The sequence below is a fragment of the Protopterus annectens genome, chromosome 3.part0, assembly GCF_019279795.1.
Source record: "Protopterus annectens isolate FY-2018-M chromosome 3.part0, PAN1.0, whole genome shotgun sequence".
NCBI classification, from domain to species: Eukaryota; Metazoa; Chordata; order Ceratodontiformes; family Protopteridae; genus Protopterus; species Protopterus annectens.
The window spans coordinates 102375196-102401983 of record NC_056731.1 but is presented as its reverse complement, the minus strand read 5'-3'; the positions used below and the strand labels follow the sequence as shown (position 1 = coordinate 102401983).

General features: G+C 39.0%; 1 protein-coding gene across 3 annotated transcripts in view; it reads left to right on the top strand.

The window, feature by feature from the left end:
* The window catches only part of RAPGEF5 (Rap guanine nucleotide exchange factor 5), a 1983710-nt gene that overhangs the window by 332507 nt on the left and 1624415 nt on the right, over nucleotides 1–26788 (top strand). For 2 of the 3 annotated variants that reach the window (XM_044064607.1, XM_044064609.1), the window contains exons 4-5: nucleotides 2160–2281; nucleotides 14614–14785. In XM_044064607.1, the coding sequence (XP_043920542.1) occupies nucleotides 2160–2281; nucleotides 14614–14785 (294 nt within the window). The remainder of the gene's footprint in view (nucleotides 1–2159; nucleotides 2282–14613; nucleotides 14786–26788) is intronic. The other variant, XM_044064608.1, reaches the window with a different exon arrangement.

The following is a 26788-nucleotide window of genomic DNA, read 5'->3' as shown; positions in this document are numbered from 1 at the left end:
GTCATGGTTCTTGAAAGCCTTGCTTCTTGTTTATAATATTTTTCTGTGACAGCATGTCGATGTCTCAGTCCTTCCTAAGCCCAAAAGCACTGCAGTTGTTCTAATCCATGAACTGCAGTACTTTGGCATGATGTTAGTGTCTCTGTTTGTTTGTCAAAGCACCATATCTTGCTTAGATAATTTAAGGTTCTGCAACAGATGCTTTTTTGGGAACTCCCTAGCACTAACAAATCTTTAGTCTTCACTTTGAATGGCTGAAGGTGATTCTTTTTCTTCCTTTAAGATCAAACTATGCCATGATACATTTTAAAATAAGTTACTTTACCACAATGTGCTGAGGTCTAATGTAAGGTACACTTTTTCTGATTAACGACCATGAACAAATGCATCTAGATGAGAAAATTTAATAAGAAAGATAATCACCTGATCAAACTGAAAAAAATGTTTCAGTCGCAAACTTGAGACTGCTGTGAAATGCTAAATGGCTAGTCTGGTTGCAGATGAACTGCTCTGAGCCTGATTTGAGTGATGTCATGGTGCTGTAGGTGATTGTGATATTTGGAGGCTGAAGGGATTTACAGATGCAGCTAAAGAAGGCAGAAAATATGCAGAAGTATTGGAGAAAAGGGGTTAAATGCTGAGGGAAAAACAGATGCCTTCAGTCTTGTGTAATTTCTTTGAAGGGCATCTAAAACTAAATGTTAACCATAAAATATGGTTACAGAAAAAGACGAGAGCATTGATGACTTTATGACTAGAGACAGAAGATCAGCACTGATATATAAATCTGTCAATGAGTAGTTTAGTGAGTATCTGATTGAGCTGGTCATTGTTAGTTTTCCTCATGATGCTTTCAAGAAAATATTTATAGTTAACATGAAGAATGGGAAATTGCAGGTGTACACTTTGAAGGTCATACATAAAAATGTGAATGGGCAGGGAGCAGTTACACCAGTTTGACTTGCCTCACATTGAGACTATACATGAAGTGGCAAGAGGGTGAATATGTCAGAAATGTAACATAAACCAAAAGTCATATAACTGCCATGCATAGAGGAATGTAGTGTGTGCACATAGTATGATGCGACTTTGGAAGGATATTACAAAGACAGCGATGGCTTGCAAACTAAAACTACAAGAGTGTTTCTCAAACACCAAGCCATAAGGCACAGACATTAACCCCAGACTGTTCCTCAAGGAAAGGTATGAGTAAATCAGAGGTTAATATTATAGACAGTACTAATCCTATAAAGGACAGCAAGTATGAAAAGCATTTTACTTCCTTACTATTATTGTACAGTGCATACATGGCATGGCATGGATGTCAGTGCAGACCAAGATGAAGCCGGTGTCACGCTGGATATTAAACCACCTCGCATGCTAGGAAATGGATACACATCTAACCTAAAAATTGATAAAAGTGCATCAGAGAATGCATTCCCACTATACACATTCCAACAAATGTATGGATCCTCAACACAGTTATGTGTAACCAGTGCATAAAACAAAGTATATGTAGTACATTAATGATGATGTTCCTGGCCTTGGAGCTGTAACTGCTCCATGCCACTACAAGAATTATGGGTGGGCTACCTAAGTTTTATGTTGCAGATGTACCAAGACCTGCTAGCAAGTGAATTGTTACAGCTCATAACATTTAATGTTAACACAGGTGGATATTCACATTAAGTGGATGATGTGAAGGCACAGGTAATGAAATGAATGCTACGTGGAGGCCTGTCACATAAGTATGGTATATTCATATCAGTTTGACAAAGTTGTTGCCTCTGTAGGAAGAGCTAAGTCCATTCTGAAACCAAATACAAAACCATTCATTGACCTATCATGAGAAAGTTTACATACAAAATATTCATAGGAATATTAGAAATGATAGGAAATGCAAGCCTCTTAGACCAGAAATCAGGTGCACCATGCGTGCAACCACCACCAAGCTGTAACAGCCTTTTCAGTGAGTGCAAGGTTCATATGTCCTGGCCTCTATTTCAGAGGTACTCGTAGCAGTTACATGTGTATGAATATTTAATGTTTATAGAGTAGCTTTCTTTAAGGGATTTACATAAAGGATACCATAACTCATCTGGTGCATTGCCGTGTCATTAACATTCCAGTGTTATAATTCTAATTTGTTATTTTTACAGGAAAATGTGCGCTGGGTCTGAAATGGTGGACTGGCTGGTAGAAAACTGTCCATTTCTGCAGTCCAGAGTGAAAGCAACAGGGGTTTGGCAGATTCTTCTAGAAATGGGAATTCTGTCACCAGGTTAGTACTGGTTTAATATGTGTATGCTGGGGTATAAAATTATAAATTTGCCAAGGATTAAATGTAAATTTAATACATGATGTAATGTGTATGTTTTATAAAAGCGTTGTTTGAGGGCAGTTAATGATTTGCTGCTAACCACATTTTTGTGTCATTGTTATTAATGGGGACATATGAAGTGAAGAACAACAGTCCTTCAACATTTGTGTAATATGTGAACTCACATTGCTTCTACACCCTCCACAGATTGCTGTTCAGTGCATCATAAATATTTCACCAAAGAAACACAGATGGTACTACAACACAGTACTGGCACTGTAGTGCCTTTTGATCTTTTAACTGTATCCAACATGTGACAAACAAGTTGGATGGATATAATAGTGTGTATGTCATGATTTACTTTATATATACCCTCCATTGTTTCAGGTGCAGCATTGTTCATAAATGCTATCTGTAGTACAGTAGCATGGTCATTATTAGGTTTTTCTGTAGATGTTTTTCAAATGTTGGTGTTTCCAGGTTGTTGAAACGTTCTGCTAGAAATTAACCTCAGTACAGTAGTATACAGCCTATTTACAGTTTTTTGTGAATGTAACATATGGAGATGTATTTCTTTAATGATACTGATGCCTAGTAACAGAATGTCGCATGTCATGTATTACACTTGTTTCTAAGAATTAAAGTAAATAACTCTTGAAGACTGGAGGAGAAAATATAGTTTCTATGTTTTTTATTGAGTAGCAATATAAACATCCAACATTTACATGACTCTAGATGTGAAGAAATGTATGTGAAGCAGAAATATATTTATAGAAGTGAAAATATGTCAGTATTGTCAGTTTGTGTTTAGAAGAGTAATTCTTGGTCAGAAAAATGGTCTCACTGCAGTGACCAGGAATTCTCTGACTGCAGGAAAATTTAGTCAGTAATATGAAGCTTTGTATCCATAAATCTGATTTATTCCTAAACAAGAAATCTGAAAAGGTACAGTGTTATATTTCTGCATGTTGCTGGAGAGCAAAGCCATAACTAGAGTGGTGTGAAGGGGGCATCTGTCCCTCGTCACCAGTGGGATGCATGTGGAATACCAGCAATCGTTTAAGAAGCAGTGTGTGATATTTCAGGCAGAGCAAACCTTTCTTTTCTTTTTCCTCAACTATTTTTTTACTCATCAAGTTCTCGTGTTTAGGTTGAGGGGGTAACAGTTCTGGCAGCTGCCCCAGTGCCCAGGTAGTGCAGATAACCTAGCTATGGCTCTGCTAGGGAAGAAGCCTTGGAAGATATTTAACACTTATTTTTCAATAATTAAAGAAAGAATGGGAGTTGGGAGACAGAAGTTCAAGAATTATTGTGAGATGGAAAAGAACTTTCAGTTTTTATTACTGCCTTCTTACAAAGGTACACGGTCTCACTGAGGCGCTATTTATTGCAGAATTCAGTGAATTGCAAAATTGATTAATGTGGTATAAGAAATGATCACTCAAGAAGGATTTTTTTTAACAAACGTAGATCTGATCTTATCAGAAGGTATGTAGAGGGAGTAACTGAAGAAATTAAAGTATGTATGATAAAATGTGATTAAAAAATTGAAATGGTATGAACAGTGAGGGATATATCCTAACACAATTGTGATGTGAAAGCAATGAAAATCAAGCCTTCAATAGTAAGTGAGCTTGAGTAAGCTTGAGAGTGTAAGAAGTGACTGTGTTTAATCAGTTTTGTAGAATCTGTGGAAGAACAATTTTAAGAAAAAAAGTAGACAGGCGTGCTTAAAATCTGCAAGTAACAATGAAAATTTGTTAATTGTGAGTACTGTTACACTGAAATGAGCTGATACAGTGAAGTATGAAAATGTATCAGAAACGGTGTGAAAATAGTACAATTAAATTATATTATATATTAGATTAATATTCTATTGTTATTAAGCTTACTTGTCAGTATTGAGAATAAATTAATAACATTTTGTTTTTAAATGAGATGCAGACGTGGCATATTATGTTCAGTGATGGTTTTGAAGCATTTTGGATAAAATACAGAGAAAAGGAGAGCTATTTGCATGTTTACAGCACCAGGTAAAGCTGATGGGTCAAAAGCTACTACTACCATCTGAATACAGAATAAGTACAAGATCACGTTTCAAATTGTTGCCCATCGGAGTGAAATCTTCTAATATTCCAGTAGTTTATGGGAAATTGGGGATGGTAAAACAAGTGCATAGTAAGCAAAGATGTTTCTTGCATACATTCAAGAATATTCAAACTATCATTTAAAACTATAAAGAGCCAGAGTTGTGACATTCTCCGTAACTGTGCAGACCTGGTGACAAGCTTCGGAAGTTTTTCAGGGGAACATGACATCTAGATAAGGTGTGCCACTGTGCCAATGATACTGCTGTAATGAAAGCACCAGTAGTAGTCAGAAGTAGAGCTGAGCAGGAATTTAAGTGAGCAGAAAGCTTGCATGTAATAAGTTAGTAGTTAAAGCTAGCAGAATGGGTGAATTTGATGGTTACTTTAGAAAGCACAATAAGATTTGCCTTTGTCTTGCTCTATAAAATGCGAATAAAAAGAGTGCAAGTGATTGTTTACAGTCAAAGAAGTCACAACTTTGCCAAATGTTCAATGTTTCAGACTCAAAGCCTTCAAAGAGTTTGTTGCCAACATATTCGGATAACATAATACTCTCGCCTATCCACATATCCACTCCTTTTTTTAAATAAAACCGAATCAAGCTTTCTAATCCTTAGTAGCATAATATTCTACCATCTACCAGCTCAGAAATGAAAAAAAAACCTGCCTGCTCTTCATAGAGGATGAGTTGATGGATACCATGGGTAGGTTTGTGGCAATCCAAGGAGAAAGGCTAGGAGAGAAGTTCACTTAGACTATGTTTCCCACAAAACTGAAAGGTCTCAGTTACAAACAATGATGTGTAAAATCATGAGCTTGTATCAGGGTATATTGGTTATTGCAAGGACCTGGAATATTGTTACAGAAAAAAGATGATAATAGGTATCCTAGAGAGACAGTAATTACTTCTGTAGAAACTTTTTTGCAGTTAATTGAAATTTTTGTGCTACTGAATGTGTCTAACAGCAATACAAATGGGCAGTTAACCTATTGTTCTCATAGACACTGTGTGTGGGTCAGACAGGATATATTACAGGGGAGCATGCATACTTGACCAGGTGCTTTGAGACCCTACCTCTTAAGTCATCTGAAATTAGTTTCCAAGACAGAAGCCCTACATGTAAACTTTGGAGATTTCCATATTGTGGATTAAAGTCACCACAACATGAGCAGTGTGGTAAATCCCTGGTATAAAGTTTGCTGGTAGAATTTAACAAGGAAAGTGGGCAGGAAATAGGGAGAAACTGAAGATGAGATGAGGGTGGCTTTCAACTTTGACAAAGCAGGCTTAGAAAGGAGAGAAATAAAAGTTATATTGAAACTTTTAAAAAGTTATGGAATGCCAAAAGGTTAAAGGGACAGGCGGTAGAGTTGAAGAAGGTAAAGCAATATGTGATGGACAAAATGCCAGGATAAGATATTTCTATTTTGAGATTACCACTAAATCATAAAAATTACTGGCATGCAAATGAGAAAGCAAAAGGTGGACAAATGTATTTATAAAATAAGGTATGAAACAACAGGATATATCTAAAGGTGCCCAGATAAAATACTTTGATAAGAAGCTATATGGTAGATAGGAGATTGGGACCGATTAGATAAATATAACATCTGAGCTTCTTAGGTCACTAGTGCTGCCAAGAATCACAGCAGAAGAGGCAGAATCATTGATGAAGCCTAGAAAAACAGAGAAGATGAACAAAGGCCTGAGGAACAGAGGGGGCTCCCAGTTGAAATCTGGAAAGAAGGAAGAGACAAATTAAATGAAGTATGGCTATTCAATTTAATCAGATTCTGAACGAGCTTCCAAATTCTTGGAAAAAAGGCAGTCCTGTCTATCATCCTAAAAAGGAAAGGATCCAGGTAATGTGCCTCAAACAGGACAGTCTCTGTTTTGACCCATAATTATAAATTGTTCATGTTGACAGTTTTAGCTAATAGGTTATTGAAGTTGGTGCCTCCTATTACACAGGGATCAAAGTGACTTTGTGCCAGGGAGGCAAACTTGTAATATCATTGGAGCACACCTGATTCAGGGGGAGGCAGAGAGGTTGAGCATACTGCTGCTCTCATGATTAGCCTTGATGCTGAAAAGACATTTGATGGAGTGAATTGGAACTTTTTTTATGGAAAGTTATGGAGAAATTTTGATTGCAAAATGAGATGATAGAGGTGATTCTGTAGATTTGTCAGGGTCTGGTAGCTAACTTGTAAATAGGAGGCAACCTCTCATGGGCATTCAAGATAGGAAAAATGGCAGGGATGCCTTCTTTCGAGTGCTATTTGTGTTTTACTTAGAATCACTAGCTGAAATGATTAGGCCAAGTGAAATCCAGAGACTGGAAGGAGAGGCAGAAATAGTTGGCTGTTTTCATGGATGATGGAATAATACTTTTAACAGATCCTGGGAGAGATTTATTTGAATTATTTGAAATACAATAATTTGTGACACTGTCAGGTAGAAGGTAAATGAAGGAAAGACAAAAGTGATACATATGAATTATAATCCCCCCCCGTAGGATGACCCAGAAATTCCACTTTCATGGGCACATTTTAGAATCCGGTATCTGGAAGTATGGATGGCTAGAATGAGTGCTGAAGTTCCCATACAGAAGTAGAAGGAGATTAGAGTGAAGATACTAAACATATGCAAAAATGGGGACCGCTGTCCATGGAGTTTGAAAACACGATCTAACCTTTAAAATACTATTTCTCAGGCAGGCATTTCTGTACAAAGTAGGTGAAAGCATGTGAGCCATATTACAGAGGGAAATAAATATTTTATTTGGGTTGAAAAAAGGGAAAGAATGAGCTGGGATAAGCTGCTTCTTCCATATGAGTAAGTGGGACTTGCAGTCCCTGACTTGAAGACATAATGTAGTGCTGTATAGTAATTTGTTTGATGCAAAATGAAAAGGATGATTTAAAATGAAAGCAGATGATGTTGTTGCATACAGGAGGAGCATTTTGGCTAAGTCAAAAAATGTCTGATTATCCGTGGAGAAGTATGGGGGAGTGGCAAAGGAATTTTATAATCTGAAAAGATTTGAAATTTGGAAGACTGTAATCAACCCATTGGTAGGGTGGTAAGGTCTTACACTTAGACTGACACACATGAGCTAAAATAAAAGTTATGGGAACAAGTGAAAACTGATATGGGGATAATGGATTGGCTGGTTACCAAAGAGATCTTTAAATTATGATTCTTTAATGTGTGGAGCACTGGTAGCCATAAATATAAAAAAAAAAAATCACTTTAGCTATGTCATTAGGATTTAAAGGGATATACTCTATATCTAATATCTATGTTGTTAAAACTAAACATACCCATACTCATATATATTTATAAGGCATACGTGTGTGTTGTCTGTATATATATATATATATATATATATATATATATATATATATATATATATATATATTTACACACACACACACACACACACACACACATCACACATTTATTTATTAAATGTACAGTCTCGTATACATACAAAGATACCTTCTAGCTGTGTGTGTCTATATTTATATTTAGCTTTAAAATGGAGGAGATTAGATAAAGAGTGTATTTATTTATTTACATTTGTTAACCGGGGTAGTGTCCAAATAGGGAAGTAGCCCATTTTCAGAGGAGACCCAGGGTGTTAAGCTTGAGAACAGTAACAATTAGTTGAGAGTCCAAGTAGTCATGCACACAAATATTAGCAAAATAATGCAATTAACAAAGTTACATAAGAAAATGAATAGTCATGATCACAAATAGCAAAAAATGCAATTAACAAAGTTGCATAAAAGACTATTAGTCATGAAAAAACACACAGTAATATAATACAGAGATATACATAATCTGTCGGAGAATAAGCATGGGATTATAAGCACTAGCTGCTGAAAAGTGCTGAAGAGAGGTACACGAGAAAGGGAATTGGAAGTAATAAGACAAAAAAACTAGCCAGGAGCAATACAGGAGCAGAGCCAGTTGCTGTTTAGATGATCTTTTAGGCTTTTTTTAAATGTGAGGACATGTTTGGATTGTTTTGGATATGTCGAGGAAAAGCATTCCCGTCCTTGGCTATTTTATAGACATAGAAGGCGTCACCATGATAGTTGTGAGACTGGGAAACTTTTAGCATAGTCCACTGGAACACTTGAAAGACTTGCAGTTGATGTTAGGTTGGACCAGGGTTGAAAGTGCAAGGCAGTTACTGGGATTGTGTATGACTTTGAGCAAAGGTAAGTTGGTTTAGCATTAACAGGTTGGGAAGTTCCAGCCAGTTGAGTTGTTGAAGAACCCAGCAATGATGAGTTTTATGATGTTGATTGGTGGCAAACTAGCTATTTTGTTATAGCAGGACTCTAGGTTATTAAGGGCAGCCTTACATAGGTTGGTGAAGATATGTAAGCAGTACAGTAGGGTAGATAGTAAGTGGGGCCCCTACAGGTCAACATAGGATGTCAAAGCATTTAAAATAAAACATTGAAATAAAAAGCAATTAAAAACGAAAACAGCTTCCTTTTGTTGTCTTCTTTCCCTTGTTCTGTCAGTATAGATTACCCCCATTTCCTTTTGTCCTTAATATTCTGCTGAATATCCATTTTGAAATGAAATCTATTTTTTTTTTGTTAAACTACAATTTTAATTTCTTTCCAAATGTGCCTCCTGCAGCATTACTGTTTGCAATCTGCATTTCTTGATATACTCCAATGCTGTTTTTTTTATCTCTACCTGTAAGGCCATTTACATTTCAAGATAATTGATAGTGTAACCATTATGATAAAAATGTTTTTCTCACCTGTTGTACACAACACTTAATTTCATTGTTTAATTTTGTGTTGTTGTTTAACCAAAACCCTTCCAATGAATTCATATATAGTTTGTATGAATAGATGTAGTGCTACAGAAATGTTTTTTATAAGGTAAGGTGTAAGGATGGGGATATGAGCAGTGACTAGTGTTAGGGTAATGGTTAGCTTGTATTAAGAATGTGCAGGGGCTTTGTATGTCTAGCTATGTAAAAAAGACAGCAACAGTCTTTTGCCCATTATTCCTGAATTTCAGCTTTGATGTGTTTGTCTGGTACAGATATATGTGAATTATTTTTTAAAGTTTCTAACCATTACACTAAGGATAGAGAACCCTGATCTACTTTACTAACAATGGCAGCTTTAAGCAGTAGACTTCCCATTGTCTTTTGGATTATTTTTCTCCACCATGTAAATCTGGTAAGTTTTCTACAGTTTTTATTCAGTATTTCATCTCTACAGATTTCTCACTAGAATTTCCTTTACTTTAATCTTATTCCCTTTACAGGTATGAATAATCTCATTGAAATATGTAATCATCTTTTCAACCTTTTGTCCATCGACAGTTGAGATGGACAGAGTCCATGCAATGCGGTATTCTTGTATGCTAAAATTGTGAGATGACATTTTTTGCTGTAGCTCTTTGTCATGAGATTTTTGATTGATTGTTTAGTTCTGCCTGCTCGATAAAGCATACTGTGGGGAGGCCATTGTATATATGAATTCCTGGCTTGCATACTGTACACTTTTGACAATTGTAAGAAAATCATGTATTCCTTGTCAAGACAATATAAAGTTTACTGTTGTAATCACACTTGACTTTTTTTCCTGTCAGTATACTTATTTCAGGAAATGTAGAATAAAAACCTACATATGCAAGGCATGTGACACACTTCTTTGAACTGGAATAAGTCTTTACTCAACCAAGTTAAGTTAAACACTTGGAACTGTGTATTTCTAGCAGTTCCTCTTTGGAATTATTATTTAATGGTATGCATTTGCATAAGTACAATTCTGCATTATTTATTCTGAATTAATATTTCTGGAAAAAACATTATTTCTCTCGCTTTTTTGTAATTATATTATTCCCAGATGTGACTCATACCTTTAAGAATTTTTCTCATTTGATTGGGAATTGTTATTTGGCAGCATTGAACCTCAAGCTCTAGACAGAACGTTTTTATTCCTTGAAGGAAAAATAAGACTGAATTTATTTTTCCTCTTGATTTTTGCTTAGGCTAACCTTTCTTTGCAGCATCACTCAGTAATCTCAAGATCTTTTAGCAGAAGTTATTCATTTTTCTGTAGTACAGAGATCAGCTGTATGTAATTCATACTCACAAGAAAATGACCAATAAAAACTCAATATAAAAATATTTAAGTCTTTGCGGTTTTTATTTGTAGTTTTCTTGAGGATATTTCTTTATTTACAGCTTTAATTTCTGTTTTCATTTTATTTTATCATATTAATTCATTGCTTAATCTGTTTATAGTCACAGACCATACATGTATGGATTAAGTAGCATCTTCTGCAATCTTGGAGGCTGTTTGTAAATAGACTTCTTGAATATGCTTTGCAAGGGTTTATGGTTTGTTTCCACCTAGATTACTTTATCATAGCCATATTTATGTGGCAGATACAGTTGGCATAATGGCTAAGGTCTTCACCTTCCATGCACAACGTGCAAGGCTTGTTCCTCACCTTTAGCCAATGCCTGTGTGGAGTTTGGATGCTCTTTTTGTGTCTCTGTGGGATTCCTACCTCTTCCCAAAAAACATGCTGAGTGTTTCCACCTCAAACTCACCTGAAATTGAAAGGAGTCATGGGAAACAGCAGCACAGTCTCTCGGTGTGATGCCTGTCAAGGGAAAAGTTATATAGACCAACTGCTTTAGGCATCAGCTATGGTGGATAGGAGAACAAAGACAATGGACTTCACACCATGTTAGGGCTAGCCACATGTTAGTGCAATAATTGGCTCAAAGTGATTTGGTCATTTTGACTAATGTTAAAATGGGCATGGGTATCATATTCATATGAATTCTCATATTCATAAATTAGCACTAACATTTCCTTTTCTATCTGAGAGCATCATAAATTAGCATTAACATTTCCTTTTCTATCTGAGAGCATCTCTTTTATGTATCTGTAAGTGTTCTTAACCTTTAGGCATCTGCTCACTCCTCTTTTAGGATCATACCTCTTATAAACTGTTTTGGCTGTCATCTATTTGCATCATGGCTGACATATTCATATCATCATATTAAAACTTAATTTCTTGTTTAAAGCTCCATTCCAAGGTTACATCTTGCTATAATAACTTTAATGTGTATGTGAGTATCTCAAACATATTAGGAGCACACTTTATAAGATGTTGCATCATTGTTGGAAAACTATGTAATATCTGCTTGTCTTTTAGCTTTTAGTATTTGCAGAATCGTTTTTTTTTTCTGTCTCAGATTTTAGACCCTTTGACATGAAAATATAATCCATGTATTTCAGACTTGTTACTCTCATTTTATATTTGTTCTTACTTGTAATTAGGCTGCCTCAGCAGCTGTGTCAGACTTGTGACATACTCGTCATGTGTTTGCTTCCACTCTCGCAGATTTACTTTTTTTCTTTTATATTTGTTAATCTGTCACAGTCATCTTAAGACTAAAGACAATAGCATCTTCCAGGATCTTTGTATTCAGAGATTATGCCAAGGCTGATATATTGAAATTGAGAGATGGCCTAGCTAAATTCCACATCCCTGTCCAACTTGACGGCACTCTTACTAATGTGGAATCCTTTACTGGCAAATGCTATGCACATGTGAATAGATGTGTATGTCCCCACTTTGAAGCAAATGCAACATGAAATTCAAAAATAAACCCTGTGATAGAACGCAAATGGAAACCGGCTCTGTAATAAAAGAAAAAATCATTGCGTGCAACAGTAAATGTACCTTTCAAGATGCCAAAGAGAAAAAAAAAACTTTCTAAACTTAACAGTGAATTCTGGACCCTAATCAAATCAGCCAAAGCTAGATCTGAGGTAAACATTGCCACCCTGGCAAAGGACAACCACAAAGCCTATTTTAACTATGTTAGAAACCTTAGAAATAATGCCTAGCACTGTGCAGAGCTAATACTAAATATCATCACATACTTGGACCAAGACGATATAGCCAATCTGCCAGGTAAATGTAGCTCGAACTTCACCCCCCCCCCACCTACATTCCCTGATCTCATACCCACATCTACAACCACTCCCTTTCAGAGTCCCAATGAACAAGTCCTCAAGGCACTTTTCAAGGCTAAGAACACTGCTTCTCTAGAGCTGCATAACATTAATATAGTGTCTCTTCAATGTCAGCCTCCAAACAGGCTTTGTACCAGATGGATGCGAGGACAGCAAATGTCATCCACTTGCACAAAGGTATGTTATCAGTGGACCCAGAAAATTTTAGATCCTTAAGTCTGACAAGTCTTATCTATAAGGCTGTGGAAAGGACCATTATGGAATTAACAAATAAAGACATAGGTAATCTACAAACTCTAGGTAATATACAAACTCTCAACCCAAATCAGTTCAGTTTTGTTAAGGACCGATATTGCCTACTTAACCTGGCTGACTTCTTCAGGAAGGTTAGTAAAGCAACTGATGAGGGCAAATCAGTACAAACTGCATATCTAGACCATGCTTCTAGACTGTACAAAGGCATTCAACATCAGCCTGCAGTCAGGTATCCTAAATAAACTTTCCCAGCTAAATGTTATTCTCTTTCTAGCTTTTTGGGTCGCAGACTGGGTGACAAGTACAACCCAGGAAATCTAAGGTGGGCTACTCAACCTGCTCCAAAATCTTGTCATTATCAATGTATCCCAGGGTTCATTCCTTTGGCTTCTCTTTTGAATTTATTTCTCAGAGGTTAAAGTTTCTGTTAAGGGTTTATGACTGACCAGGTTTCCAGATTATTGTAAAATTCATGCCATCATAAACTCTCTAGAGGATACCAAGATTCTCCAAGAGGGCCTTTCTCAGTCAAGCAGCTAGTACCAAAGCCCTAGACTAAAACTGAATGGCATCATATTGACAACACACTTCTAAAAATTGATCTAGTAATTAGATACCTTGCAACCTATGTAGACAATGAACTGTCCTTTGGTCACCTTGTATCTACTCTTGTAAGAAAGGGCTTTTTCATTGCACAGCAAGGTATAGCATCCATTTCTATGGATGTGATCTTTCTACTGTATTCTGTACTCATCAGGCTGACCATTGAGTATAATACCCCATTTGATATGTACCTGTCCAGAAATCTGGCACAACTTAAATGCCCTCACTACTTTCTTACTAAGGAAATCCAGGACCTAAATCATAAAAAAACTATGCAAAGTATATCAAAGCCTTGTCCCTCTTTTTGGTGTCATACAGGCTACTGAAGGGTAGTCTCTGTCTCATCTACATAGCATCAACAGACCTTTTCCTGTCAGAGCTACTGCACATTTCCAAATGCAGTTTGGCAAAAACACCTGCTCAAGAGATCTAAATCTCTTTTTTGTAGCATAAACTGTAATGTATATCACAAATAATATCAGTTCTTTGGTATTTTCTTCTTTTCCATATAAAGTGAAGTAATTCTCTTAATCTATTTAAATGTAATCTGGATGACTGGATGGGTAATTAGCGGTCTTGTCCCTCATGGATAAGGGACAGCATGTAAATGTACTGCTCGTCTGCAAGGGAATCTATGGCTAGACTTCCAAAGATCAACCTTGATCAATCGCTTAGTAAATATCTATGAACCTGAATTTTGTATGTTAGGGCTAATAGGAAGTAAGGATGATGCAAGCAAGCAGAAGAGATGAAGATTTCATGACTGAGGAGGAGAAGAGAGAGGGATAGCGGGAAATGTATTAATGTTAAGTGTGTCTGTAGCTGGGATAACTGAGGAGGAAAGAGGGTGAAAAATGTTAACTTTAGCAAAAGTAGCAGAAGATGAAGTGGTGAGGACAGTAAAGAAGAAAATTAAGAACTTTAGCAAAAAAAAAGATTAGAGTGAGGCGTGGAGATAGTCAATCTCACCTAGCAACTCCAAACAGGTTTTGGCCAGCTTATTTGGTATTAAGTAGTGAACTAAGTTGCTGCAGGAGCATAAATCATTCTTCTTGGTATGGCATGCTATTGTTGGTAAGAAAAAAAAAACTTCTGTCAGGACTTTACTTTTACATAAGATGCTCTGAAAATGAAAGTCTTCCCTTTAGGTATTCTTTTATTGTATCTGCTGAGTGTTATTGCTAAGGCAGTTTGAGTAGTGGTGCATTTGACATTTTTTAGACTTTTTAGTGTGTTATTTTCATCACAAATTGTCACATTTTTAATCAACCCCCTTTACCTTATCTGTTTCTAAAGCAGTAGAGAGGCGCCATCTCTATTTTCAAGACACTAGTGTACTGTTCCAGTTTTCAGCTGAAGGATGTGATCACCCAGTGTGCTCATTTGGGACTCAGGAGTGGCAAAAAGGAGTTCAGCTTTTACTGCAGCTGGCACCACAAGTTCCATCACGACGAAGTGCATGTAGTCTGTAAGTAAGAACATTTTCACATTATCACATGTGTTCTGCTATATGTGCATTAAACCACACAGTGATGTGCTGTATGGGGGAAATGCATCCAAGTTATAATTCTGTGTGACTTGTGCAAGATCTGCATGTTACTTTCTGTCCATTATCTATTTACTCTCAAAGAATGTAGTGAGCTGTTCAGTAGTTTGCAATACATCACACCTTTAATGAAACAAGCTGCTTTAATAGTTCATGTTTATAGTAAATGCAAGGTTGTTTTCTTACCCACTTTCTGCTAACACTTGTGGGTTACTGGTCAATGAATACTGTTAGAGTAAACAGCAAGGAAGCACTAATATTTCATGATTGCTCAGGGGCACGTTTGGGCCTTGGAAGTTACGGGACCTGTTGCAGTATTAGCTTGCAGTCATTATTACCACCTGCAGTCGTATTTTCAATGTGGAAATAGTTTGTTTCCACATTATTATTGTGAGATGTTGAAAAAGGGCTTTCCCATTAGGCACATTAGATTTTGTAATAGAAATTCAGATTTATTCATATCATTAAAATCTTCACAGAAGAAAGCCCTCTGAATTGTGGTAGTTGTGAAAGGAACTAACTTACCAGGTAAGTTTAGTCAGAAGTAGATCATTAATAGCCTATCATAATTTTGAGGACAGCATAATGGAAATGCAGTACTAGCATTCAAGGACAGAGTGCTGAACGGTTGGAATGTCACTATTGCGTTCAGACTGGGAAAACTTTGGAGGGTATATATATATATATATATATATCAAAACTATCAGTAGAAAATATAGTAATATTTCTGAATAGGTCACATACATACTTCACTTACACTGTCTTATCCAGTTCTGGTGGTTATGTCTCTGAAAAAAAAAAAACACAAGTCAGAAAAGAGGTAATGCAGAGGAGCCTTGAGCAGCCTATCTGTTCTTGAAGGAAGTGACCTCAGCACAAGAGCTGTAGTAATTGGTTGTTTTGGACCATTTCTAGCTCTTTTCAAGTTCCCTGTTTAAAATCCGCCTCAGAGCGTTTTTTTCTGGCTGTACTACTCAGAGACAGCTCCACGTGGTCCTGCAGAGTGGTCCTAGCTACAGAGAACTGAGAAAAGCGACTACTTTCCAGATTTAAGTATTTTTTTCTGTTTTTTACTTGGAATACCTTCTCTTGCTTATTTTAAACAAGCTTATACTGTTTTTTTAACTGTTTGCTGCATTTTATAGTATCTGCACTTAAAAGTTTATCTGGTCGAAAATTAATCGAAAATCTGTGTTTGTTTAATGTAACTATTGAGGCTGCCCACTAAAGTGTGCTAGCCTGTGTAACTGATTTATTGCTGCCTTCTGTATTTCTGAGTGTTTTCTATCTAAAAACAAACAAAAAAATAATCCTTGTTTTCCCGCCTCTCCTCGACTAGTTTAGACCAGTTTACAGGCTTTGCTGTATTCTGGACTGTGGTGTAGTTCCTGTGTTGTCCATTACCTTACTTGGATAAGAAGGAAGTTTCTTTGCTCACCAGTGGGAGTGGGGAGCCTTGAGCAGCCTATCTGTCCCTGAAGGAGTGACCTCAGCACAAGAGCTGTAGTAATTGGTTGTTTTGGACCATTTCTAGCTCTTTTGAAGTTCCCTGTTTAAAATCCGCCTCAGAGCGTTTTTTTCTGGCTATACTACTCAGAGACAGCTCCACGTGGTCCTGCAGAGTGGTCCTAGCTACAGAGAACTGAGAAAAGCAACTACTTTCCAGATTTACGTATTTTTTTTCTGTTTTCTACTTGGAATACCTTCTCTTGCTTATTTTAAACAAGCTTATACTGTACTGTTTTTTTAACTGTTTTTTATAGTATCTGCACTTAAAAGTTTATCTGGTCGAAAATTAATCGAAAATCTGTGTTTGTTTAATTTAAGTATTGAGGCTGCCCACTAAAGTGTGCTAGCCTGTGTAACTGATTTATTGCTGCCTTCTGTATCTCTGAGTGTTTTCTATCTAAAAACCAAAAAAAACCCAAAAAAATAATCCTTGTTTTCCCGCCTCTCCTCGACTAGTTTAGACCAGTTTACAGGCTTTGCTGTATTCTGGGCTGTGGTGTAGTTCCTGTGTTGTCCATTACCTTACTTGGATAAGAAGGAAGTTTCTTTGCTCACCAGTGGGAGTGGGGAGCCTTGAGCAGCTTATCTGTCCCTGAAGGAAGTGACCTCCGCACAAGAGCTGTAGTAATTGGTTGTTTTGGACCATTTCTAGCTCTTTTCAAGTTCCCTGTTTAAAATCCGCATTAGCGCGGCTTTGCGCGAATGTGCGCATAGGGCAGCGCCGGTTAAACAGGGTTAAACTTTTCCTGGCTCCGCCAAGTCTGCTCTTCAAATTTTCCCTTGGAAAGCTCTACTCTTAGAAAAACCAGTCTACTCATTATATTATAAGCATAGCACTTGTTCTCTAAGCTACTCTTCTAAGCAGGCACTCTCAAACTCAAGTAGCACTACATCCACCTACCACCCCAACCACTTCCCTCAAAGGCACGGCACTCTCTTATAATATTCTAGCATGTCAAGTGGTAGATTGCTAGCATCTTCTCCTGCTCAGCTAGTTAATCTGGGAATCTTGAGACAATGCTATAATTGTCTCATGTACACAGACAACCCTCTCCTCCTCCCAACAAACACAAACACATGTGAGAGATGCAACTATATAGCCAAACTGGAGGCTGAACTCTCTCAACTCTGGACTGGCAAGACCAGACAGGAGGAGAAGGTAACCACACACACAACAAACCCAGTCACACATAGACCTACCCCAACTGCAAATCAAACACATAATGACACAAAAACATACTCGGAGGCTCTATTAAAAAACTTACCAAAACAACAGAGGCTCCCAAAGCAGACACCCAAAAATCCACCACCTCAAAACATAACACATGCAACACATACTTCAATAAATCGGTGTGTCAATAAATCACAGCCCTTAAGGCCAAACACTATGCCTGATACACTAGTGATAGGTGACTCTATAGTCAGACACACTGACATCCCACTTACCAGGCTGAGCAAGGAGAGGGTAACGGTAAGCTGCCTATCGGGGGCTAGGATCCACCATATAACACACGCACTCAGGTCACTCAAAAGCATGTACAAATATGACTCCGTCATTGTCCATGCCGGCGTGATTGACCTGAGACGTACCTCCTTGGACTACATGAAAAGAGACATTGAGGAGCTCTCTGATTATGTAGCCCAGGCTGGTATGACCCTGACTCTGAGCAGCATCCTGCCCTCACCAAGAATGATGCCACAATACAAAGACAAGATGATCAGCTTTAATAATTGGCTCAATTACTGGTGTCATTCTAGCGGGATCCAATGTCTGTCTGCTTGGGATGACATGCTGGGCAAGCCACGCTGCTTCGCAAGGGACGGCTTGCACCTGTCACCACTGGGCTTCCGGATATTGGCTAAGGCTCTTGCCACCCCCATAGTGCCTTTTTTAGGCAAGGCTCAAAAGACGAGCCCACCTCCTTAGAAAACAAAAATGGAATAAAATTAAGGGTAATGCTGCTCAACGCCAGAAGTCTAAATCTCAAGATGCAGGCTCTCGAAGCACTCCTCAGTATGGAGAACATCGATGTCTGCGCTGTAACAGAGACCTGGTTCAAGGCTCCCAAGGGCACCCCAGCGCTACCAGGCTTTACCTCGTATCATGCTTTTCGGCCCCAAAACCTGGGCCGAACCACAAAGGGAGGGGGAGTGTCAATATTCATCAAGGACACCCACACCTCTAGGCTAGTGGCAACTCATGAAGCATCGGAGACCATCCAGGTGCAGCTAACCATAGGCAAAACTGCTATACAACTGGTTGCATGTTACAGACCACCCTCCCAATCTCAAGAACCCCACTCAGCCTTCCTGAAGACATTGGAAGATATGAATGTCTCACCAAATACCATCATATTGGGAGACTTCAACTACCCTAACATAGACTGGGTGCACTATTCTAGCCCTAACACCCTAGCCCAAAGGTTCCTGGAATTCATAAACTCAAATGCAATGGAACAACTAGTCACCTCTCCCACAAGGGGGGATAATATACTAGACCTGATCATCACAAACATGGGGACAAAATGCTTCCACACTGGAAGTATTGCCCTCACTGCTGAGATCTGACCACAAACTAATCACCCTGGATATAAATTTACCACCTCCACCCCCAGCACAAAAGACTACAGTGAGAAACTTCTCAAAAGCCGACTTTACACTTCTCAAGACTGAGATGATATCATTTAAGCCCTCAGGGCCAATGGAAACCACATCCCACAATGCTGAATCCTACACAAATGCTTTCTACGGACATCTCCAAGAATGCATGGATCGTGCAATCCCAAATAAAACCAAGACCCTCTCCACCAAAGGAAAGCGTCCTGTCTGGTGGACCCCAGCCATAAACAAATTGTATAACAAAAGAAGGAAGCTACTGCAAGACAGAGCAAAATCCCATAAAGGGAAGGCATCTCTGATCAGCACTAGTAGAAAGCTACGTTCTCTCATAAAAATATCCAAGGCCAACTTTGAGAGAAAAATCGCCAAGGATACTAAAGATAACCACAAGGCATTCTTCAGTTATGTTAGAAACCTGGGCGGAAACACTCGGATATGCTCAGAGTTAGTACACAACGACAAAAAATTTACCGAACCCACAGATATTGCCAACATTCTGGCAGACAGGTTCAGTGCAAATTTCTCCCCTCCATCACCTCCAAAAGAAGAAATACTCATCCCAGCTGAATGTAACCTCCTTGTCATCTCTGATGTCCAGGTATGAGAACTGCCCTCAACAAAGCAAAAAACACAGCATCTATGGGGCCACCTGATGGTATCCCCGGCTGCGTGATACGTGAACTCCAAGAGGAGCTAAACCCGCATATAAAAATGTTATTTAACCTTAGCCTTACTACAGGATATGTACCTGAACACTGGCGTACAGCAACAGTGGTACCACTGCACAAGGAAGGCTCCACTGCACACCCTGGGAACTACCGCCCCATAAGCTTGACCAGCCTGGTTTGCAAAGCTATGGAAAGAATTATTATGGAACTCATAAACAACGACATTGGGGACCTACAGACACTTGATCCCACCCAGTTCAGCTTTGTAAAAGGCAGATCCTGCCTTTTGAACCTGGTTGACTTTTTCGAAACCGTCACTAGAGCCATTGATGAGGGCAAGGCAGTCCATACAACCTACCTGGACTTGGCTAAAGCCTTCGACACAATATCCCATTCGGGGATCATAGAAAAGCTAAACAGCTTAAAAGTAAATCCATATGTCACAAGATGGGTTGCAAACTGGCTAAAGAACAGAACCCATAAAGTCAAGATTACGGGAGCCATGTCAAACTCAAAGCCAGTCACAAGTGGTGTCCCACAGGGCTCTGTCCTGGGACCCCTCTTGTTCGGCATTTACTTCTCAGATGTGAAAGCAAACATGGGAGGGTTGTGGCTGACAAAGTTCGCAGATGACTGCAAACTAGGTGCCATAATCGATACACCAGCTGACACATACATCCTACAGAAAGGCCTCACCGAAACGGACAACTGGTGCCGGAATCACGGCCTTAAACTGAATGCCAAGAAATGTATAGTCATCCCCTTTGGGAAAAACAAAATACCCACAAATTATCACATAGACAGTAACCCACTAAGTACTGAAAAAGTAATCAGAGACCTGGGGACCCAAGTTGATAGTGACCTCTCATTTGACACCCACGTTGCCAAAGTGGTTAGAAAGACTTTCTACCTTGCCCACCTTATCATGAAGGGGTTCACATCCAGATCAAAGGAGGTCATTGTGCCCCTGTACTCCTCCCTTATCAGGCCCATGATTGAGTACAATGCCCCATTTGGTATGTACCTCACCCGGCACTTACAACAGCTGGAGAGACCCCAGAAATACCTCACCAAGAGGATCAAGGGTTTCCAACATATGTCATATGCTGCCAGGCTAAAGAAACTCCAGCTCTATTCAGTAGCATACCGCCTGCTCAGAGGTGATCTGTGCCTGACATACAAGGCCATGTCCAACCAGGAATTGATGGACATGCTCCACCTCAAAAAATCAAAATCCATAAGAACCACGAGAGCCAAAATTTAAACCTCAGTACAAACATGAATAGAACATGCTGGAGAGACAGATTCATAACTCAGAGGCTTCCCATACTCTGGAACAAAATCCCAGTCCATGTTAGGCAGAGCCCATCACTGTCTCTCTTCAAGAGAAATCTTGACGAGTGGATGGGAGATCGTAGGTTTACCCCGGGGGTCACCCCTGTATCAGTACTTAACAGAGACACAGTAAACTCATTTTAATAAGTAAGGGGGCCTTCAATGTATCATTACTAGACAAAGGCACAGTACTCTAAATTTATTCTATACACCTTAGTACCACTACATGGGGTGGTGAAAGCCACATCTCTAGGGCTAGGCTTGCAAATGCCTCAGGGCAGATAGCCTAGTACTAAACTATGAAACTATGAAACTATGTCCAGTAAACTGTAGCAACATATACATTCACAACCTATTGAAGGAGAATACAAGAGTTCAGCAAATGTGGAGTGCTGTGTTTTAATGTACTTATGGACCTATTTTATATTTAAAAAAAAACTTCAAGCTAACTTCTGGGAGTCAAGGACTTTACAAATACACATTCTACCAAAAGTTGTGCAAACATAATGTCAGATTAATGGATCCAGCCATACATATGGGTACTAAACACTGTAGTTAGTTTGTTTTGTGAAGGCAAACTGAACTGTACTTGGTCGTAAGAATTTTGCAGTGCTAGTCCTGGCTGGTATACATGTCTCCGTCTGCTTCAGTGAAGCAATGCAACTGTGGTGCTAAGTACTAGCAGGGCATCATCCATTAGGCAGATACCAACTTTTTATGTGCATTTTTAGTGAGAAAAGTAGAGTTTTGTGAGTTCATCATCACATTAGATTCATAATTAGAGAAATTATTGTTGCGATGTAAATCCTTTTCCATTAGAATTTAGCCAAAGATGGATGCCTCTCCTTCTGGCTATACTTTCAGGGCTTTAGCAAGAAGCCTTAATCAGTCATAACTCTTATTCCATCCCAGACATCAGCATGACTGGGACGCAGATTAATAAAAGGAGAAATTGCACCATATTCTAGTTCTTTTTGGCCCAAGTAAACTAGTCTATGTTCCTTGGCTAGGTGCATCCCTTGCTCCCAATCCTGTGGAAGTTCATGAAGACCTCTGTCACTCTGTACTGTTGCTTCTAGCTTAACATGGCCCTAACAAGTCGTAAACCTTCTTCTGAAGATCTTGCATATCTTCTTTACTAACTCTAGCTTCCTGTTACCAGGAAAGGTGCCTTTAAGACTGATCTAAACATGTACATGAATGTAAAACATACATTGCTCATTGGAACAATCCAAAGAAGGGTCAAAAATCTTCCCCTTCACTGAGAACATGTAGACAACCTGGGCTGGAGCTTGTGCTACATCTGCTGCTAGGGTAATTTAACTCGCACAGTTGTAAAATGTTCATTGCGGTATCAATGTTTAAGTATAAATCCTTATCTATTGGAACAATACAAAGCAGAAACAAACCTCAATCCCATTTAGAAAAGGTATTCATAGCTCGCCCAAGTTGCCCTGCAAACTTGTGGCTCACACCCTGTCTACTTTTGACTTGGGAATCTCCTTCATAGTGCTTGGAAAGAAGTGGGAAAAATGTTGATGTGGTGGCATCACAAATACTTTGGACTGATAGATTCCTAAATTAAGCTGATGTGCTGGCTCCCCTGGTAGAGTATGCTTTACTGGAGCGGACAACTTTTTGGTCATAAGAAAATACATTGCAGCTACCTGTTTAGACAAGGTTTAGCTGCAAACTGTTCTCACATCTCCAAGCCTAAAAGAGACAAATAGCTAGTCCATTTGCTTGATTTCCTTTGCATAGGCGTAGTTCTATCCGAGCTCCCTGCATACATGTAACAAGTACAGAATCTTTTCCTCTTTATTCTGCGCATTTGTATATAAAACATGAGGCTGGATAGCTTAGTTGAGTGCTAGCTCAAAGACCACTTCAGCTGCAAAAGGCAGACTGGTTCATAGGCTTACCCTGTCCCTGTTAGGCTCCTTGCCTGTGAGGTAAATAACTGATATCCTCCTTACTGAAATGATAGCCTCTAGAAGTATGGTTTTCAGAATAAAATTTCAGGGCTGCAGTGGAGCTCAGTTCTTGAGACATTAATTTTGTGAGTAAGAAACTAACCCTAAAGTCCTATGGGTGTACTGGTTTTGTAGGCATGTCATATGCTGTACCCATCCCTTAAGGAACTGCTTAACTAGCATAGAGGATTAAGGCTATTTGTTATTAATGAGCTACTTCCCGTGGTACAGGGTTTGATTCCCTAAGCCTTCATTTGCTTACTGTAGAACCCTGAGCAAGTCACTTAACCAGGCAGTGTTTGGGGGTAATTAGGATTTGGTCAAGACTCTTTATTGGTCCCCTAAACAACATGCCTAGTATCTACCTGTAAACTTAAGATAGTGTGACAGCAAAGGAGAATCCTGGGGAAGGCAAGCATCCAAGACTGAGACATGTTCTTTATGAAGGCACAAGAAAGCCTACTTAAAAAGCTTTTATAACTACTGAAAAACTTCTTGTTCCTTGCTTTGCAGGGAAAAATGAACCAAAGCTTAGTCTTTTTGATAAATTTGCTTCAACTGCATCTACACAAGAGGGATTGGTTAATGTATTTAGTAGAAAAGCAAGTAAGGGAAAGCTCTCCATTTAGAAAAATAAGATTTGCTAATCGCGACTTTTCTGTCCTCTCACTGGATGCCTTTTACTTCCTTTGGGAGTTGGAACCTTGAAAAGTATCAGGCTGTGGTGAGGTGTTAAGACCGGGGTGCACTAGAGGTCCTCCAACTGAGTAAGAAGTGTGTTCAGATGTAAGTGAGAGCCTTTTCCTGCCATTTACACTGTCTGTGAAAAACACAGCTGCCTTTGCCATATTGGCCTGCCTGGAATGTTTTAGCCTTGCCCATTCTGATCTACTGAAAAAACTTTGGTATCAGAAATTGGGGAGGAAATAGATGTAATAGACCTTCTCCCTAATGAGTGTCAAAGATACTCATTTCCCATGCTTCTTTGCATGGGAATCTGGAACACAATGTCTGCAACTGATAGCCAGCTCACAATTTGTTTTGACATTCAAAAATCTACCCATGGGAGACTTCATCTCTGTGTAAAAGAATGGCAGACTTGGCGATCCAAATCCCAGTCATGGCTATTGACATTGGTCTGTTTTACTTTTATCTGTTGCTTTGTTAGCTAAGGATACATAAGAGACCTTTGAGATGCAATTCTTTTTGAGTAGACTGTTCTCCTACCATCAGTGCCAGCCTGTGCAACTGGTAAGTAAGTGTGTGTGTGTGTGTGTGTGTGTGTGTGTGTGTGTGTGTGTGTGTGTGTGTGTGTGCTTGCTTGTATAGTGTACAGTGTCACTGTAGTGTTGTCTGTAACCATGCGTTAAAGCTGACCTGAATGCATTTAAGGCAAAAAAAAAAAAAGGCCACCATCTCTTAAAGGTCGATATACTTGCACAGTGTAGATACATACATTTGTGCTGAGTGTACTAGCAAGCAAATATGAGGCATCAGTGATGGGTGCTGCGTCCCTGGGAGAGACTACCATGCAACCACACCTAATGAGTTGTCTTGATGAAGCCATGAACAGAACTCTTTTCTTTTGGAATGGAGAAAATAAGTAACCTAGTGTACAGGGTTATTGTATTTCTGCCAAAAGTTGCTGAGGTACCAATGACCTTATAAGAAGGAATATTTGAATGTGGTACTGCTCACTGCTAGAAGTCTTAGCAAGAAGCTCCACTCCTTGCAAGCTTTCCTCTCCCTGAAGAATGTAGACATCTGTGTAGTAATGGAAACATGGTTTAAATCCTTGAGACTACCCCAGCAATGCAAGGTTATAATGCCTTTCACACCTTTAAACTTACTACTGCACAGGAGGGAACTAAAGGAGGAGGAGTGTCAGTCTATATTAAAACCAACCTCACATCCAGACTAGTTAAAGTGTATGACTCACTGGAACTCATACATGCGCAACTCACTATAAACAGGGAACTGTACCATATCAATATATAGGTCCCTTTTCATGTCCCAGGAAACTCATACTACCTATCTCAATATACTGCAGTCCCTCACTGTTCAACCTATTGTGATATTCATGGGGGAACTCAACTACCCCTCTATAGCCAGGGAATCCTACACCACTTCTAATGCACAAGCCCATCAATTCCTAAACGTTAGTACCAACATCCTGGAAGAGTTGGTCCATTCTTCCATCAGTGGTGTAAAGATCCTTGACCTTGTACTCACAAACATGGGGGCAAGTGTTCTTCACCCAGTGTATAATATCTTCGCTCATCAGATATGATTACAAGGCAATATTACTTGAAATAAAAGTTAAATCCAGGGATCCAGCAAAACCAAAAACCTTTAGGAACTATTCCAAGGCTAACTTTTCTCTACTAAGCAACACCTTGGCTAAATTTCAAGCACACTCAAACCCAGTAAACACCAAAGAATACACTGAGCTATTTACAAATTCTCTGTACAGCCATATTGATAGCTGTATAGACTGAGCTGTGTCCACTCATATTAAGAATAAGACAAACTCAAAAGACAAGCCACCCTGGTGGAATCACACTATCAAGCAATTATACAACAAAAGAAAAAAAAATCTTGGCCAAGCATGAACAAAGCCATATATACTAAAAGCCCCCTGACCAATCTAAACAGGCAGCTAAGAGGGTTAATTAATACTTCAAAGGCTAAATTTGAAGAAAAAATAGCTTCTCAGGCAAAGGACAACCACAGTTTTCTACAGCTATTTCTGTAACCTCAAAAGAAATACACAACAATGTGCAGAACTTATTGTAAATGGCATCACCCACACAGAACCAGAGGCCTTTGCCAACCTTTTAGCTGACCGATTCAGCTCAACCCCCCCCCCCCACTCCCCCCAGTAGTCCAAAGGAAATATCACATAACACAATCCCCCACCCATTACTAGAAAACATGTCATTAATGCACTTTTCAAGGACAAAAACACTGCATCCATGGTCCCAATAACATCCCGAGATGTTTAAGTAGCAGCATAAAATATGACCTCTCTGGTACACTTGAATCACTTTTCAACTGCAGCCTTCATTCAGGTTTTGTGCCCAAGGAATGGAAAATTGCTACTGTCATTCCCCTGCACAAAGGAATTCCAGCCACTGATCTGGTAACTACAGGCCCATAAGTCTTACCAGCCTCATATGCAAGTCCATGGAAAGAATCATCATGGACATTATAAATGAGGACATAGGTAACCCGGAAACACTGGCTCCATCATAGTTTGGCATTGTTATAGAATGGTTATGCCTATTAAATTTGGTGGATATTTTTGAGAGAGTCACCAAAGCACTGGATGAAGGTAAGTCTGTGGATAGCCAACTGACTCACTGATGAGACCCAGGAGGTCAGAACAAGTGAGACCACTTCCACCAAGAGACCAGTATTTAGTGGAGTCTCCCAGGGCTTGGTACTGGGCCCACTCCTTTTTGGCATCTATTTCTCTGAAATGGAAGCAAATGCTGAAGGTTTATGGCTGACTAAGTTTGAAGATGAGTGCAAGCTATGGGCTATCAACAAATCCCCTGCAGACGCCAGCATTTTTCAAGAAGGTGTATCTCTGACTAATAAATGGTGCCAAAGCCATGGTCTTAAATTCAGAAGAAATACTTAATTGTACGCTTTTTGAAATCAACCATCCTGGCTAATTACCATGTTGATAATACACCCCAAAGAGTCAACCCAGTGGTCGGGACACTGGGTACGCATGTAGACAGTAGCTTTACCTTCAACCACCATGTGGTCACAGTGGTGAGGAAATCCTTTTATGTTGCACAACCTGTAAGTAA